Source organism: Lampetra planeri, chromosome 5 (assembly GCF_965212315.1).
Source record: "Lampetra planeri chromosome 5, kcLamPlan1.2.h2, whole genome shotgun sequence".
Classification (NCBI taxonomy): Eukaryota; Metazoa; Chordata; class Hyperoartia; order Petromyzontiformes; family Petromyzontidae; genus Lampetra; species Lampetra planeri.
The window spans coordinates 8,867,771-8,883,172 of NC_136111.1; the positions used below are offsets into that span (position 1 = coordinate 8,867,771).

The 15,402-nt window shown below is 52.3% G+C and overlaps 2 protein-coding genes across 2 annotated transcripts in view; both read left to right on the top strand.

Moving 5' to 3' along the window:
- On the top strand, positions 1 to 12,592 carry LOC144718568 (protocadherin-16-like). The gene is made up of 12 exons (XM_078593940.1): positions 1 to 36; positions 981 to 1,218; positions 3,235 to 3,562; positions 4,032 to 4,211; positions 4,600 to 5,405; positions 5,958 to 6,134; positions 6,950 to 7,125; positions 7,458 to 7,557; positions 8,218 to 8,372; positions 8,869 to 9,280; positions 10,650 to 11,331; positions 12,016 to 12,592. Exons 1-12 carry the CDS (start codon positions 1 to 3, stop codon positions 12,458 to 12,460), a joined length of 3,735 nt encoding a protein of 1,244 aa, XP_078450066.1. The 3' UTR covers positions 12,461 to 12,592.
- The window catches only part of LOC144718800 (protocadherin-16-like), a 24,851-nt gene continuing 22,037 nt past the window's right edge, over positions 12,589 to 15,402 (top strand). The window contains exons 1-3 of the mRNA XM_078594348.1: positions 12,589 to 12,860; positions 13,357 to 13,513; positions 14,296 to 14,424. Coding sequence (XP_078450474.1) covers positions 12,816 to 12,860; positions 13,357 to 13,513; positions 14,296 to 14,424 — 331 coding nt within the window. The 5' untranslated portion in view covers positions 12,589 to 12,815. The remainder of the gene's footprint in view (positions 12,861 to 13,356; positions 13,514 to 14,295; positions 14,425 to 15,402) is intronic.

Here is a 15,402-nt window from a genome sequence, read left to right on the forward strand (position 1 = left end):
ATGGAGCGATTAAATCAGCTCGCGCGCAGTGGCAAGGTGCATTGGGTCATCGCTGACCAGTGTGAGATGGCATCGGCTTTGGGAGGCCTTCGTTCAGCAGGGCAGTGACCGTGGCTCATGATGGTGATAACAATGATGGCGTCCATATTTTACAGGCAGCCCAACTCCATTTTGAACATGGTTTGCTGAAATACTGAGTGGTGTTTTCCAGCGAGTGAATACAACTGCTTGGGTATATTCATGTCAGAGGTGGGACAAAGTCATTGTTATGCAAGTCCAAGTCGAGTCGCAAGTCATCAAATTCATGACTCGAGTCTGACTCGAGTCCAAGTCACATGACTCGAGTCCACATCTCATAGGTGGGACAAAGTCATTGTTATGCAAGTCCAAGTCGAGTCGCAAGTCATCAAATTCATGACTCGAGTCTGACTCGAGTCCAAGTCACATGACTCGAGTCCACACCTCTGATTCATGTTTACACGTATTAACATCAATTAATCAGCGTTAATATTATTCCCATTGTTAATGGCATACCCTCTGTGTGTTTCCCTTAGTCTTTGTGGGTCTCCCTCTCTTTTTGTGTTGTGGTTTGTCTTTGTATGGGAGTTTCTGTGTATCTTTCTTTGTATGTCTCTGTATTGTTGCCCCTATTTCTCTATACATGTGCCAATTTGTGTGCTTATGTGTGAGAATATTTGTGCATGTGTGTCTCTGTATCTGTATCTGTGTTTGCTGATATCTCTGTGAATCTCTGTCTGCGTTGTGTCTCTGTTGCTCTCTCTCCTCTGAATGCTTACTTCTGTCTGTGTTTGTCTGTTTATCTTTGTGTTTCTGTGTATCCATCTCTCTGTGTGCGCACGCATCTGTCTGTATCTGTCCGTATGTTTCCGTTCATCTCTGTATTTGTCTCACCGTCTCTCTCCCTGCCCTCTTGTCTGTGTCCATACATCCCCCCGCCTCTATGCTTCGCCATCTCTCAGGGAGGCCTCTTCTCGGAGACTCGCGTCCGCGTGTCTCTGCTGGGGGACGCGGCGGGGCCTTCCCGACCCCGCGGCGGCTCCCCCTCACCCGACGCTCCCCCTCGGCGCGGCTCCCCGGGATCCCCGGCTCCGGGGCCCCGGGTCACCTTCCCGAGGCCGCGTCTCTCGTTCTCGGTGCGCGAGGACGCGCCCGTGGGGACGCCCATCGGCACTGTCACCGGCACCAGTGCCCACGCAGGTACGCCAGCGACGCGGGGTGGTGCACTGCTCGCTGGGAGGGCGTCGGAGTGGAAGTTGTTCACCGTCGAGGTCTCGTGGGGCAACGCCGAGGGTGCGAATGGAAATGAAACCCCGCAGGAAAATATATCTAAAGTCTTTTTTTATAAGAAATCATCCTAAGGCTGCCTTAGTCTGGCTCTGTATTAGCCTTAATAATAATCATAAAGGAGCTTTAGTTTGGCTTTATGTTGGTGAAGGTTGAACATTTGAAATAAAAACAAGTACGCACGCAGACGCATGCATGCACACACACAACTTCATCTTCACACGTTTGCACAAACGTTTCAGGACATGGATCCTACCTTTGAGCATTATAGACTGTTGGGGCCAGACACGCTGTCAGCGAATGTCTATTAAGGTCATCATAGCACACAAGGGTGTGGTGCAGCCAGTTCCACGCCCGGCTGCCTTTGTCTTACAAGTGCTGATGTTTACGCATTATATACCAGGTACTCATTTACGGTTGAGTCGATCTAAGGGAGACCCAGAACCTGTTCACTTAATTACCACTGAAATTAGCCAAGGCTGTGAGCTGAACTCGGGCTACCAGGATTGGAGTCATACACACCCACAGTCACACAGTCAAAGATTCCCCATATAGACTTAACAAACTTTTGGAGAAAGTGCTGTTTGTGAGCACCTATGACGGCCGGGTGTGGGTGGCCAGCACTTAGCCTGGTGGCCTTTGTCTCCCTAGTGGTGATATTTACACACCGCACCAGGTGCTCATGTGAGGCTAAGTCGACCTAGGGGAGGCCCAAGACCGGTTAAAATATTCACCACTGTTAATGTTCGTGAGCAGGAATCAAACTCGGGTTGCTGGGTTTCTAGCGCAGCACGCTAACCACTGTGCCACTCCCCCCCGCACACACAATAGTCATACATGCAGAGTCTGACACGCAGAGTCACATGCGTACACAGTAAGTCACGTGCACTCACAAGTACAAAGATCCCTTATATCGAGTACATAGACTGTTGGGGTGAATACTGTTAGTGAGCGCTTATCAAGGTCAGCATGTATCATGAAGTGTTGTGACCAACACACACAAAAACAAAGATCCCCCGTATAGTCTTAACATACTGTTGGGCCAAGTGCTGTTAGCAAGCACCTATGAAGGCCGGCACAGCACACAAGAAGGTGGGTCGCCACCACCACCCCCGACCGCCTTTGTCTCCCCAGTGGCGATGTTTTTGCACACACGCACACAGTCAGACACACAAACAGATAGGAACAGACGGCACAGGGTGCTTGGCTGAAGTTAAGATGCGGACAGACGGTGTGAGGCGGTTGCCTCAGGTTAAGTCGTTCTTAAGGAGTGCGGTCCAGGCAAAGGATCATCCCAGTCGCTCGCTCACATGCGCGCACACACACACAGCGATATACATACCCAGATGAACATAAGTACTGTGCATACACATTCATACGTATACACACATATACTGTATTGTGTCTCGTTGTTTTCCTGTCTCATACAGTTTTGCTTGCTCCATTGGCCTTACTGTAGATTTAGCACATAATTTGCGACACACTGCATTAACCATAAATAAATATCCTCGCACGCCCGTTTAAACCTGTGCATTGTGAGTGTAAAAACATAACTTTAATACATTATTTGATGCATTATTGCGCACCTACTGTGCACACACAGGAAAAGTACAACTTCTTCTGTGTCGTCACGTTTCTTCTGTGCCCATGTGTTGTATCACGATGTCCCTTTGTCTCATGTCTCCACATCCCCTTTATTTATCTTTCCTCTCTGCCTCCCCTCTTCCTCCTAATTTCACCATCTCACTATGTCCCGTAACCTCCATTTGATCCCACCTGTTCTGTCATTTTCTCTTTCCCCCACCCGTTTCATCACCCTGTTCCCGAGTCGCTGTGTCCCCTTGTCCCATGTCCCCCTGTCCCATGTCCCCCTCTCTGCGTGTCCCACTGTCCCCCGGTCCCAACCGGTGTCCTGTCCCCGTGTTCTAGGCGTGATATACTGGGGCGCTGGTCCATTCCTCTCCGTGCACCCGACCTCGGGGCTGCTCGTCACAGCCGCCCCCCTCGACCGGGAGTCGAACCCGCACTTCTCCGCTCGCGTGCGTGCCTCCTTCCTCGGCCCCCGACCCCGACCTGGATCGGCTCGGCCTGCTGGTGACGAGGGCGATAACGAGGACGACGATAATAACGAGGAGGAGGCGGTGGCGAGCGTAAGCGTCACAGTTCTCGACGTCAATGACAACGCCCCGCGCTTCCCGAGTGACCGCGTGGACGTGCGGCTCGAGTCGCCCACTTTCGATGTTCGAGGGGCGAGGAGGTGAGAGGAGCAAAAGGGTGCATGTGCGCGGCGAGAGTGATTGTGTTTATTAGTTTAATGTGGTCGTCTTGGCCGTGATCGTGCTGACTGCCCAGTGGTGGTGGTGGTTTGTCAGTGATGGCAATGCTCGTTGTGGTTGAACACTGCCTATCACTATTGCTGTGCTTGTGGTAGTGCTGGCGTAGGCAAATTGCCCGATGATGCTGGATGCAATTACCAGCAAAACGTCGTACTCAAATTGTAAATGTTGTGGTTTCATGCTTCAACACACCGGTGGGCTAAAGCAGTGAACTATTTGTCTTTTGTCAACGTGACACTTTTTTACTGATTGGCCGTGTCGGGTGGTGGAGGGTTACGACACATTTATAAATAATGCGATCTAAACCCAAAAACGTTGATTATGCATCCTGTTTACTAGTTGTCGTTACATTATGGTTATCGTGGCCGTGCGATTGTGGTTGCTGCCCAGTGGTGGTGGTGGTTCAGCGGTGACGGCGGTGGTGGTGTTGGTGGCGGTGGCACACGATGAGGACGCGGGGAAGCAGGGCTCCGTGTGGTACTCGCTGCGCGGTGCTGACGGTCGCTTCCTGGTGGAGCCGCGGTCCGGGGTCATCACCGTCGCCCCATCCGCCCTGGCTGCTGGTGCACGGTGAGGCTACCGGAGACCACCGTGTTCACGCCAACCGAAGTTTTGCCAGTTCTCCGAGTCATCGGCGTGTATCACATGGGGCAGCTTTTCTCATGTGACTCGCGCTCTCATGTGTTGACTGAAATATTGGCACCAAATCCAATCCTGGATCAATTTCAAGGTCACATCATTTTCAACATCCTAGATGGATTCACCCCTGCCTATATCTCTACTCATCTCCTCCCCTCCTACCTCTAATGTTTTAGCTAGCCGTGCTAATTGCACCTCCGATGAACAGTATGGTTGGCTACATTGGCAACATATGTTACATACATAATGTGACATCATATTCCTGGGCTGCACTAAAATCACTCCTTCGTGCGCTTGTCCCGTCTTGCTGTCCCCGCAGATTCGCATTCGAGGTTGTGGCTCAGGACGGGGGTTCCCCTGCGCTGTCGTCCTCGCTGCACGTCACCGTCTCGGTGGAACCGGCGCCGCCGGAGTCGGCTCCCATCCTCCCCTCGCTCTTCTTCCCGACCCCCGAGATACGCGCCTCCGTGCCGGAAGGCGCCACGCTCGGAACGCACGTGGTGACGCTCCGCGCGTTCACGCCTTTCCCACCGGCGCCCGCGACCGCGTCCGGAACCCAGACCACAACCGGGACTGGAATCGAGATCGGAACGGCGGGCGGAATTGGATCGGATGTCGTAACCGGATCTGTATCCAGATCTAACACAGGAACCAGATTTGAATCCGGGAGCAGAAGCGGAGCAGGTTTGCGGTTGGGCGCGGAAGCTCGGAGCTGGGGCGGCAACGGCACCAAGCGCGAGCAGTGGGAGGTGCACTATAGCCTCGCCCCCGACGATGCTGCTACCTCTTCCTCATCGTCGTCGTCGCCATCGTCGTGGTCCTGCTTCCGGGTGGACGCTCGCACTGGGCGCGTGACGACGCGGTGCAGGCTCGACCGCGAGCAGTCTCCCACGCTCACCCTCACGTTGGTGGCACGGCTCGTCCCACTCATCCCCTTATCCCCGATGGTATGGCCGCTCCTCTCCTCCTCCCCGCATCGCCACCGACGGCGTCATCGCGGCGGCGCGGAACCGGACATCATGGCGACCGCCCGCATACTGGTGTCCATCACGGATGACAATAACCACTCGCCCGTACCCGCAAGGGACGACTACTTCTTCACTGTCCTTGAGAACGACTCAGGAGGTGAGTGTGCAGCCGGTGTCTGTGCCAGGGCGGCCGGATGTAGCCCCATGGAGGTTAGGGTTGGTGGATTGTCTGGAGATTATCCCGGCCTTTGGGTAAAGCAGTGGCCAGTAGTTGTCGAATTCAAAATGGAGTGGCTGACCTGTCTGTATAGACTTTAAAGTGTATGGTTCCTGTGATGGTATTGATGATAGTGCCATAGTTAGTACTTTTGTTGTTAACAGTGTTGAAGATGGTGATGATGGTGATCAGGATGATTATGGTTAAGAAGGTTGTGGTGGTGATGCTTGTATCGGTGAAATAGTGGTAGAGCTCATGGTGTTGCTGCCGGTGGTCTTCGTGAAGACGACGACGACGACGATGATGATGTGGGGTAATGATTGTAGGAATCAGAAGGATGTTGGTGATGTTTATGGTAACACTGGCGTCGCGGACCCGGGTGCTCACATGGTGGAGGGCGGTGAGCGCGAGTGACGATGCTGGTTATTGTGGTGGCGATGGTGGTGACAGTCATAATCATGGTAGTAATCACGTGCGCTGGTGACGTTAAAGGTGACAGCGCCGCTGGGGGGGAGCCGGGCTCCCTGGTGGGCATGGTGAGCGCCAGCGACTCCGACTCCGGTCCCGGCGGCTGGGTCTCCTTCGCCGTCGAGCACGTCGAGTCCCCCGCAGCCTGTGGGCCGTCGCCAACCGGGGCCTACGTCTCCTTCCACGTCCACCCGACACGCGGTGAGACACAAACCCGACAGTGAGATCTGCGAACAGAGGCCTGGACGGGCAAGAGCGCAAGGGATCCGAAAACAGCTCTTGGTGTCCATCGTCATTAAATCATCATCATTACCCATGTTACATATACAGCTGGATGAAGGCTTGTCCATGTCAAGCCTAACCTTGACCTGCAGCCTGAAGCTTAAGACCTAATTGAATTGGCTCTACACTGTTGAGGTTTGTTTAAACCTGTGTGTGTTTGTCCCTTCCGAGCATCAATGCATGCATAGGTGAGGTGGGGAGTGGTAGTGTATTGGTTGGTGCACAGCATGATGAACTCGGCGACCCAAATTCAATTCCCGCTTAAGGTGAAAGTGAAGAATATTTTAACCGGCCTTGAGCTTCCCTTATGTCAGCACAGCCTTAAATGAGTACCTGGTGTAGTGTGTGAACTTAAACACTGGGGAGACGAGGGTGGTCGGTCAGCAATGGGTCTGGCCACACCACCTCCTCATGCACTGTGCAGTCCTTCATAGGCACATGTACAGTTATACGGCGTAAATTAGTCTTAATAGGAAAGGTGTGAGCCGTGGTTACACTTGACCCATTTGTCAACCCCATGCCTCACACCCTTACATCCGTGTGTGTTTGTGTGTAGGAGAGGTGAGCATGGTGGGTGTGCTGGACCCATTCTTCACCCCCGTGCATCACACCCTCATGTCCATCTATGTGTGTGTGTCTGCGTAGGAGAGGTGCGTGCCGTAGGTTTGCTGGACCCATTCTTCACCCCCGTGCATCACACCCTCATGTCCGTCTATGTGTGTGTGTCTGCGTAGGAGAGGTGCGTGCCGTAGGTTTGCTGGATCGCGAGGCATGCCCGTGGCACCGCGTGACGCTGCGGGTCTCTGACGCCGGCGCTCCGCCACGCTCCGCCCTGTGCCGCGTCCACGTCGCCGTCGCCGACGCCAACGACAACGCCCCCCGCTTTCTTCGTTCGCAATACCACGCGCAGGTGTGGGGCCCTCCACACCGAACCTGCGGCCACCGCGGGGCATGAGTTCGATCTCAGGGTTGCCCTGTCAATTGGCTGGGCTTTACGTCCCATGGATGTTGGGGTTGCAGTGGCAGTGGCAGCAATGGTGGTGATGATGGTTGTGATAACAGTGGTGATTGTGGTGCTGGAGCTGGTGGTGGTGATGATTGTGTTAGTGGGGTTGGTGGTGATTGTGGTGGTGGTGGCGTTTGGCCAGTTATGGGTAGAAATGTGGGAGAGGAATGAGCGGGAAAGGAATCTATTCGGAGATTTTTATCACATACTCGTTTGTACGTGGGTGTGCACGGCAGGTGGAGACGGAAGTTCCCGTGGGCACCTTGGTGGCCACCCTAATGGCTGAGGACCCTGACGAAGGACCCAATGGCACGGTCGTCTACTCGCTGCCCGCCGGTGAGTGCCCAATGCCGCCAACGCCATGTTCCCGGTCGCCGTTTTCAAACGCGCCGTGGGTGAGAAACTTCCCTAGTGACTGCCGCCCCCTCTATGAAGGTCAGTCATTACCCACAATGCTCCTTGTACATTGTTGCCTCTATTCAAGCCCTCAGTCCTTCATCAGCCCGATTTGGACCCTTTCTTTCCCCATATGATACAAAACTGTATCCAACAGGCATTTGCGAACAAGACCAGATGGAATTAACTTGAGGATGTGTTTATGTATACTCATTTGCACTCGTGTAAATTCCTTATGTGTCAACATACGTGTGGGTATGTGTGTACACACCTCTGGGTGTGCACTTATTTGAGTGGGGTGTATATTTGCATTGTGTATGTGTGTACCTGTGCATGCGTACCTGATTATGTATACTCACCATTCTCGTGCCTATATGTGCGTATACTCCTGCTCGTGGACGTGTGTGTACGTCCCTCTGTGTTCCCATGCCTATCTGCGCCGTCTACCAATAGCTGTGTTCTATATGTACACCCATGCCTGTGTACCCATACCTGTGTATCTGTGGAGCTTTCCCTTTGTGTCTGTGTTCTGTATATATACCCATGCCTGTGGACTCATACTCATGTTCTGTACGTGTACCCGTGTACCTGTGCGTGCAGGCGGCTTGGGGCTGCTGCTGGTGGAGCGCGACACGGGCCGGGTGCGCACAGCGCGCGCGCTCACGCGGAGCGACCCGCGCAGCGCGGTGTTGGCGGTGCGCGCCGGGGACCTGGGCAACCCCCCGCGGCACAGCGGGACGGTCCTGCACCTCACGGTACGATCCCGCACCTCAACGTACCCTGCCGCCGTGTAGCCTTGAACAGACTGTTGGGGCAACCGCCGTTAGCGAGCAGCTATTAAGACCGGCACGGCACACAAGGGTGCGGGGAGCCAGCGCCACGCCAGGACTGAAATTGTTTGCCCATTGCTGATGTTTGCATTCCAATCCATATACTCATTTAATGCTGAGTCAACCTAAGGAAGGTCTAAGACCTAGCTACTATAATTAGCTGTGGCTGGGATTCTAACGCAGGTTCTTAGTGCGGTGCATTAACCACTGCGCGACAATACTCCAATTAGCAATCGCGACTCCAATTAGCACGGTTGTTTACGTACGGTGCGAAAGAAGTTCAACATACAACACTACCCCAACACTAATATACCCTTGTGGACAATACCGTCCTCAAAAGTGCTAACATTTACAATGTTACACACTCTCCACACATCAGTGACCTCTCTTCCCCTACCACCTCCTTCACCTCTTCGTTAAGATCCTAGCGGTGGACGCCATCCCCAGGACCATTGGCGATGAAGATGATGACATCGATGGCAGTGACGATGATAATGATGAGGAGGATGTTCCCTCATCCGTGATACGCCTCACCGTTCCCCCTGGCACCCGCCCGGGCGCCATCATCGGCCGAGTGCCACCCCCCTCACCCAGCACCGTGGCCACCACCGTGTTCCGCATCATCAGTCCTCGACAACGGCTTCAAGGCGACGATGAGGAAGAAGAGGAGGGCGAGGAGGTGGAGGATGACTCCCCCTTCTACGTGGATGCCACCTCGGGCTCCGTGTTCCTGCGGCGTCCTGTCGCCCCCGACGATGCTGGGTCGGCTGCGCTCCCCTTCGCGCTTGATGTGGAAACCGTGACGATGGGAGACGGTCGCCACGGGGACCCCGGTAAGAGCAAGGGGAGGTGGCATTGAGCCGCTGCTTGAGCCCCTCGTATTGTAAGTTTTCGCTTATGTTGTTTACATCATCATTATCATTGTTGTCCTTCTCATCAATCATTTTATTTTATGTAAATTATCCGTAAAAATAATTTCAGCCCTTGGTCAGTCCATTGCTGAATGAAGGCCACTCCATGCTGAGCCGACCACGGCGTTTGTTTGACCATACCGTACTTGACCCAGGACCAGTTTTGTTATCATTCACAAGTGATGTTCACCACCGCTCCATTATATGAACATCTATTGAGACTACATTTCTCATTTAAAGGGAGACCTGGCTGTAATTTTGTGTTGTTTAATGATCACCGTAACGATGAAAATTGCTTATTATCACAAATCATTTTTTTAAACAAACATTTGCTTTTAGTGTAAGACTAGCGGGAAGTACCCAGCGTTGCCCGGGCCAAAAACAGCAGTACGTACTGACTGTGGTAGTACCTGCTATGATTACAGCAGTGCATACCGAATGTGGTGGTACCTGCTATCACTACAGTAGTACATGTTGACTCTATAGCAGTATTTATCGACTCTATAGCACAAAGTACTCACCTGACAGAGTTGTGTGGTGAGGCCTAGTCCCGTGCAGAGCCTCCGGCCTCGCCTAGATTGTCCAGCCGGCTGAGGTGGCACCTTGGCAGGCTGGGGCTGGGCTGCCACCCCTGACCTCCCCCCCCCCAGCCACGATCTCCCCGGCCGCTCTGCAGTAATATCTACGGCCTGTAGTGGTAGCATCTAGCGACTGGATATAGTAGTAACTGCATGCATCGAGGTGGGGGGGACATCACACAGTGAAAAATTTACCTCAGCATTTAGTGTATTTTTATAGCATTTTTAACGCGAAAGAAAATGTCCCCCTCACTCCCACCGAAGGCGTGCGACTTCGCATGGGCCGTCCCCCCTACCAAAGACGCGTGAGTTGGTATGGTCGTGCATGCGTCATAAATAAATAAAGAGAAAGCACACAAAAATCGCACTAAATCGCTAATTAAACTAATTTAAAGTTGACGGATGTGAAAAAGAATAGTGCTTGCTCACGGCAGGGCTTGCGGCGTGGTACCTTGCTATTTTTATTTTACGTAAACCCCACCGTTGGAGAGACAAATCTTTCGCAAGCGGGGGAACACACACAAACCCACAAACAATTTTTTACCTTTATATATGTCGAAGATTTTAATTTGTCTTTCTTTGTCTGTTGTCTGATCACATCACCAATTCCCTCTCCACCGCCGAACGACTCACTTTACCGACACTGGCGATGCTGCCTGACCCGTGGGACATCATGACGTGTACCACTCTGTATGTGCACGTGGGTGCTGCAGTGGTACGACGAGTCCTTGTGCTCCTCACCGTCAGTCCCAGTGCTGGTGAGCGCCGTTCACCATCATCATCATCGCCTCCATCCATACCCCCTCGCTTCCGAAGCACCGGCCCGGTGGGCTGGGTTTGGGAAGACGCCGCTCCAGGGACGCCCGTTCTAATTGCTGGGCCCCCACTCAGCCGTGGCCTACGCTACAGCCTCGCCTACCAGGCCCCAGCGGCCGCCTCTCTTACCGACCTCGGATACCGGCGGCAGCGCCGGGGTTTGTCTGGCTCTGGAATACAAACGTTTGTCCGTAACGAAACGGAACAGCGAAGCAAAGAGGAGATGGGGCTGGGAATCTTGCAGAATGTGACCATCAGAGGCCGTGTAACCGCCATCCGACCCGTCAGGCAACGGCGTAGCTCCGGCCCAGTTTGGACACCAGCCGGTGGCAGTGGGAGTTCTGGCGGTGGGGGTGCTGGCACGGGCCCGTTCACAGTGGACGCCACCACGGGTGTGGTGCGCACGGCGGCTCCACTGGACCGCGAGGTGGCCGAGCGGTACCTGTTGGTCGTCACTGTCGTCCCGGACGGGGGCGTTGAGGCCATGGGGACGCCGGTCGCCGTGGCCAACGTGTACGTCGGAGACGTCAACGATGTCGCACCCGTCTTCGTGTGGCCACCTCCTCAGGAGCCGCCCAGGTGAGGTTGCCATCAGACTTCTTCCAGGTGTAGGTGATCATTTATCTTACGTGAATGGTCGGCACCCATGGATCCGTTACTGAGTATTCTTCTCACCAGCAATTGCTGCCGTGGTGTAGAGAATCCAATGTTATTCAATCACATGCTGCTGTCTTATTTCAAAAGGTGGTGAAACTTAGTTGTTCAGCCCCCTTTATCAACCCCTTTTTCCAAGCCCAGGATTTGCAGCATTAAGTGGCAAAATATTTGTCAAAAAATGGCCATGCATTTGTCAAAAATTTCGGAGCAATTTTAACATGAATAGGCAATGTTTTGTGTTGTTGGAGTAGTTGATGAGGTTGTGTTAACTTGAGCTACAGTCATCAACTGAGATGAGATGGACTCATTGCTGAGTGATGAGACGTGATATTTTTTAAACTTGACAGTGACCATTTTTAAAGCCCTTTGCTAATCCACTTCTAGATGGGAATTTCTTGACCATACTTCACCACAGCATTCAGTAGCGGGTTGATGAAGATGTGGGTCATCAACAGCTGAGATATCACTCGTCACTGATGTTAGCCGTGGCTAGATATGTAACTTGGGTCATGGAGTTCAACATAATCAAAGCAGAAATGTCCTCTCCCCATGTGAAGTGTTTGGTTTGGGTGGTGTCGTGAAAAGGCTCGTCTTTGCTGTGTGCAGTCACGTGATCGTGTGGGAGGGAGAGCGGCCGGGTCGTGACCTCGTGACACTCAGAGGTCGTGACCCCGATGGGGGCATGGGCGGCCGTCTCCAGTTTTCCATCGCCGGGGGCAACGAGGATGGAACTTTCTTCCTGCACCCAGAAACCGGCAAGTCTCCACCACGACGCTGCAGTACCAGCAACGAGATGGCCACTCTCAACAACAACATCACCACCACAGCATCCAACATCAGCGCTATAACAAAACTGCTGACCATTAACCCCACAATGGTCTCCGTCAACATCAGCATCATCACAGCTCCTATTAGTTTTAACACGTACCATGAACTGTTGATTTTTACATTGATGAAGCAGAAACATATCATGAGTAATGACGACATTGATGATGGCAGTGATGGATGCATTAACCATGATGATGATAATGATGATGGTGGTGACAGGTGACGACGTTAACAGTAATGTGACATCAGTGAAAATAACATTTAAAGTGGTGGTGATGATCACTTATTTGATGAAGGTGACGATGATGACATTAATGATGATATAGCATCAACAATTACAATGACGTGCGGGATAGTGCCTCGAATCCACGTCTCACTTTCGGGGGCTCGTCCGGGTTGCAGGTGTCCTGAGTCTGGCTCGCACCCCGGACCGTGAGACCCACGCCTCCTACCTCCTCCGTCTGACCATTTCCGACTTTGGGGATGGTCTCCACGGTGATGATAGTTCCCGCGGCGACAGTTCCCGGGGTGACAGTCAGAGGAGGCTGGAGACGAGCACGACCCTCACTGTCACGGTGATGGACGTGAACGACCAGGCCCCGCGGTTTCTGCCCCAGCAGGAGGTACATGTCCGATCCCTGGCTCAATCGATCACAATCCCTGAGTTCTAATTTATCTTTTTAAAAAAATATGTTGCTACATGTCGAGTATCACAGGTTGTGTGTCCCAAGCTGTTTGAGAAAAATAAATGTATTTTTTACAGTGCACGGTCAATCGTGCGATTATGGCACTCTGGTGACTTCATTGTGACATTACTTTTATCCGGACAAAGCTTTATTGCAAGAAAAAAGTTACACGAGCTGTGCAGCAATGTGCCTGTCAAGATCCTCCTTTGAGTTGAACGCATTATCATTCCAATGACATCACGAGAACGCTATTACGAACACCCTGCCATAACAATAAAGTATTATTTTATTATCAGAAACAAAGTAAAAAATTTGTGACAGGCATCCAGGGGGGGGAGACACTGTCAAGGTACACATATACAAGATACCGACTCCTTTAATCGTCCGATTGTGGTGGTAATCGCATGACCGGTCGATTTGTCGTGTTCACTAGCGGGCCCTCGGAGAGTCACGAGGGTCCCATCGCTCTGTGGATGATGGCGATGTTGGCGATGGTGATGGAGCGACGGTGACATACGAGTGCGCCGTGGAGGAGAATGCGCCCGCCGGGACCGCGTGTGTGCACGTGACGGCGGTGGACGGCGATGAAGGTAGTGTTTATGTGTATGTACACGTGCAATTGTGGGGAGTGTCAGTGCAGTGGTTAGCACGCTGCGCTACAAGCCCAGCGACCCCAATTATATCCTCACTCACGACCAATAAACTGGTGGTACATTTTTCAGCCGGTTGTGGGCCTCCCCTAGGTCGATGTAAATATCAGCACTGGGGAGACAAAGGCGGTCTGGCGTTTTGTTGGCAACACCACCCCCTCAAAAGCACGCCATAAGTTCTTACGGCACTTGCCCCAACAGTCTATTAAAGGTTATACAGGAGATCTTTGTCTTTATATACGTACACATATAGCCATATAGCCAACTATTTACATATATATGTGGATTATTAGATGGTGAAGGCTCGGGTGAGGCCTTCGTTCAGCATTGGGTTAATCGTGGCTGATGATGGTGAAACACACACACACACAGCGATCCACGTAGATTTGGGGGAACCATATCCTGAAACACCTGGCACACCGCAGAGGTTAAAACTTAAGCTGTTAAAAAAATGTCACGCCATCGTGGTGCAGTTATGGATTACAGGATCAGCCATGGATTACAGGAGCTGTCGTGAACTGCCAATAATCTACAAATTACAGAAGATTTGTGGGTTATTTAATCGTATAATTTGATCGTACATTATTGCATTTCTGCTGTGTGTACCCTGGGGGATTGATAGTGCAGTGGTTAGTGTTCCGAACCCAACAACCCGAGTTTGATTCCTGACCACAACTACACGCGCGTGTGTGTGTGTGCCCGCACGTGCATGTGTGCGGTAGGTGCCGGGGGAGAGGTGGTGTACACGTTGCTCGGCGGACTGGTGGACTTCAGCGTCAACGAGCGCACGGGACTCGTGTCCACACGGAGACCACTCGACCGCGAGAGCCAGCACGAGTACACGCTCACGGGTACGCAAGCACCATTGCAGTACCATGGGTACGCACGCACGGGTACACGGTCATGGTGTGCACAAGCATGGTAACGCACACACTGGAACACGCTCACGAGTACGCATGCACTGGTACACACCATGGACACACACGCATGAGTACACAGTTACAGGTGCACGCTGATATTATCAATGAAATGTGAAGTTAATATCAAACTGAGAGCGCAAATGAGAGCCCCAGCAAAGCACGTGGATGGGACGTGAAGTTCAAGAGAACAGGTTTGCCGAATTTAATACAACAGATAAGTTCTTTGCTTTATAACTACTAGTACACATATGCTTGTCAGTTACATCGGTGAGGGATAGTGTCTTAATACTTAGGCTTGATAAGTACATATATAATTTCCTACCACGTGCAGCTTAATTTTATCATTCTGGTTAGAGATTTAGTGCGAGCCTGTTGGTTTATTTATTCATGCAATTTTCCCGGATTTCCCTGAATTCCAGCTCATTTGAGTCCAGCTTCATGAGGTTTCACTGTTCTGTCGAGACCAATGTGGCCGAGCGTGTCGTTGGCTACAACCACTCCCTCATGTGCCGTCCCGGCCTTCATATGTGCTCGCTAACGGCACTTGCCCCTGAAGTCTGCTAAAGGCTCTCTTTGTTTTATATACGCGTGATGTGTACGTCCTTTGCACTTTGAGACCACTTTGTCTCAAAGTACATCTAGCCTGGTACAAGCACTGGTTATGTCAGCATCCCTGAGTGGAGAATGGCAGTGGCTGCTGTTGTTGTTGTGGTGGGTGCCTGTATGTGCGTGCGTGTGTGTGTGTGCACGAGTGCTGTCAACACGCACATTCACATTCTCGCCGCTCTTCCCGTGCCGACACAAACAGCCGCCGTGACCTCGTCGCGGCCTTCCTGCCATTCACACGGCTTCCCTCACAACACGCGAGTACACAGAGACAAAGATCCCCCATATAGCCTCTTAACAGAC

Bases quoted from the DNA above. Each gene is read 5' to 3' on its own strand.
- LOC144718568 (XM_078593940.1), top strand. From the start codon at position 1: ATGGAGCGATTAAATCAGCTCGCGCGCAGTGGCAAG. The intron at 6,135-6,949 runs GTGAGACACAAA...GTGTCTGCGTAG, and splicing joins CCACGTCCACCCGACACGCG to GAGAGGTGCGTGCCGTAGGT. The intron at 9,281-10,649 runs GTAAGAGCAAGG...TGGGTGCTGCAG, and splicing joins CGGTCGCCACGGGGACCCCG to TGGTACGACGAGTCCTTGTG.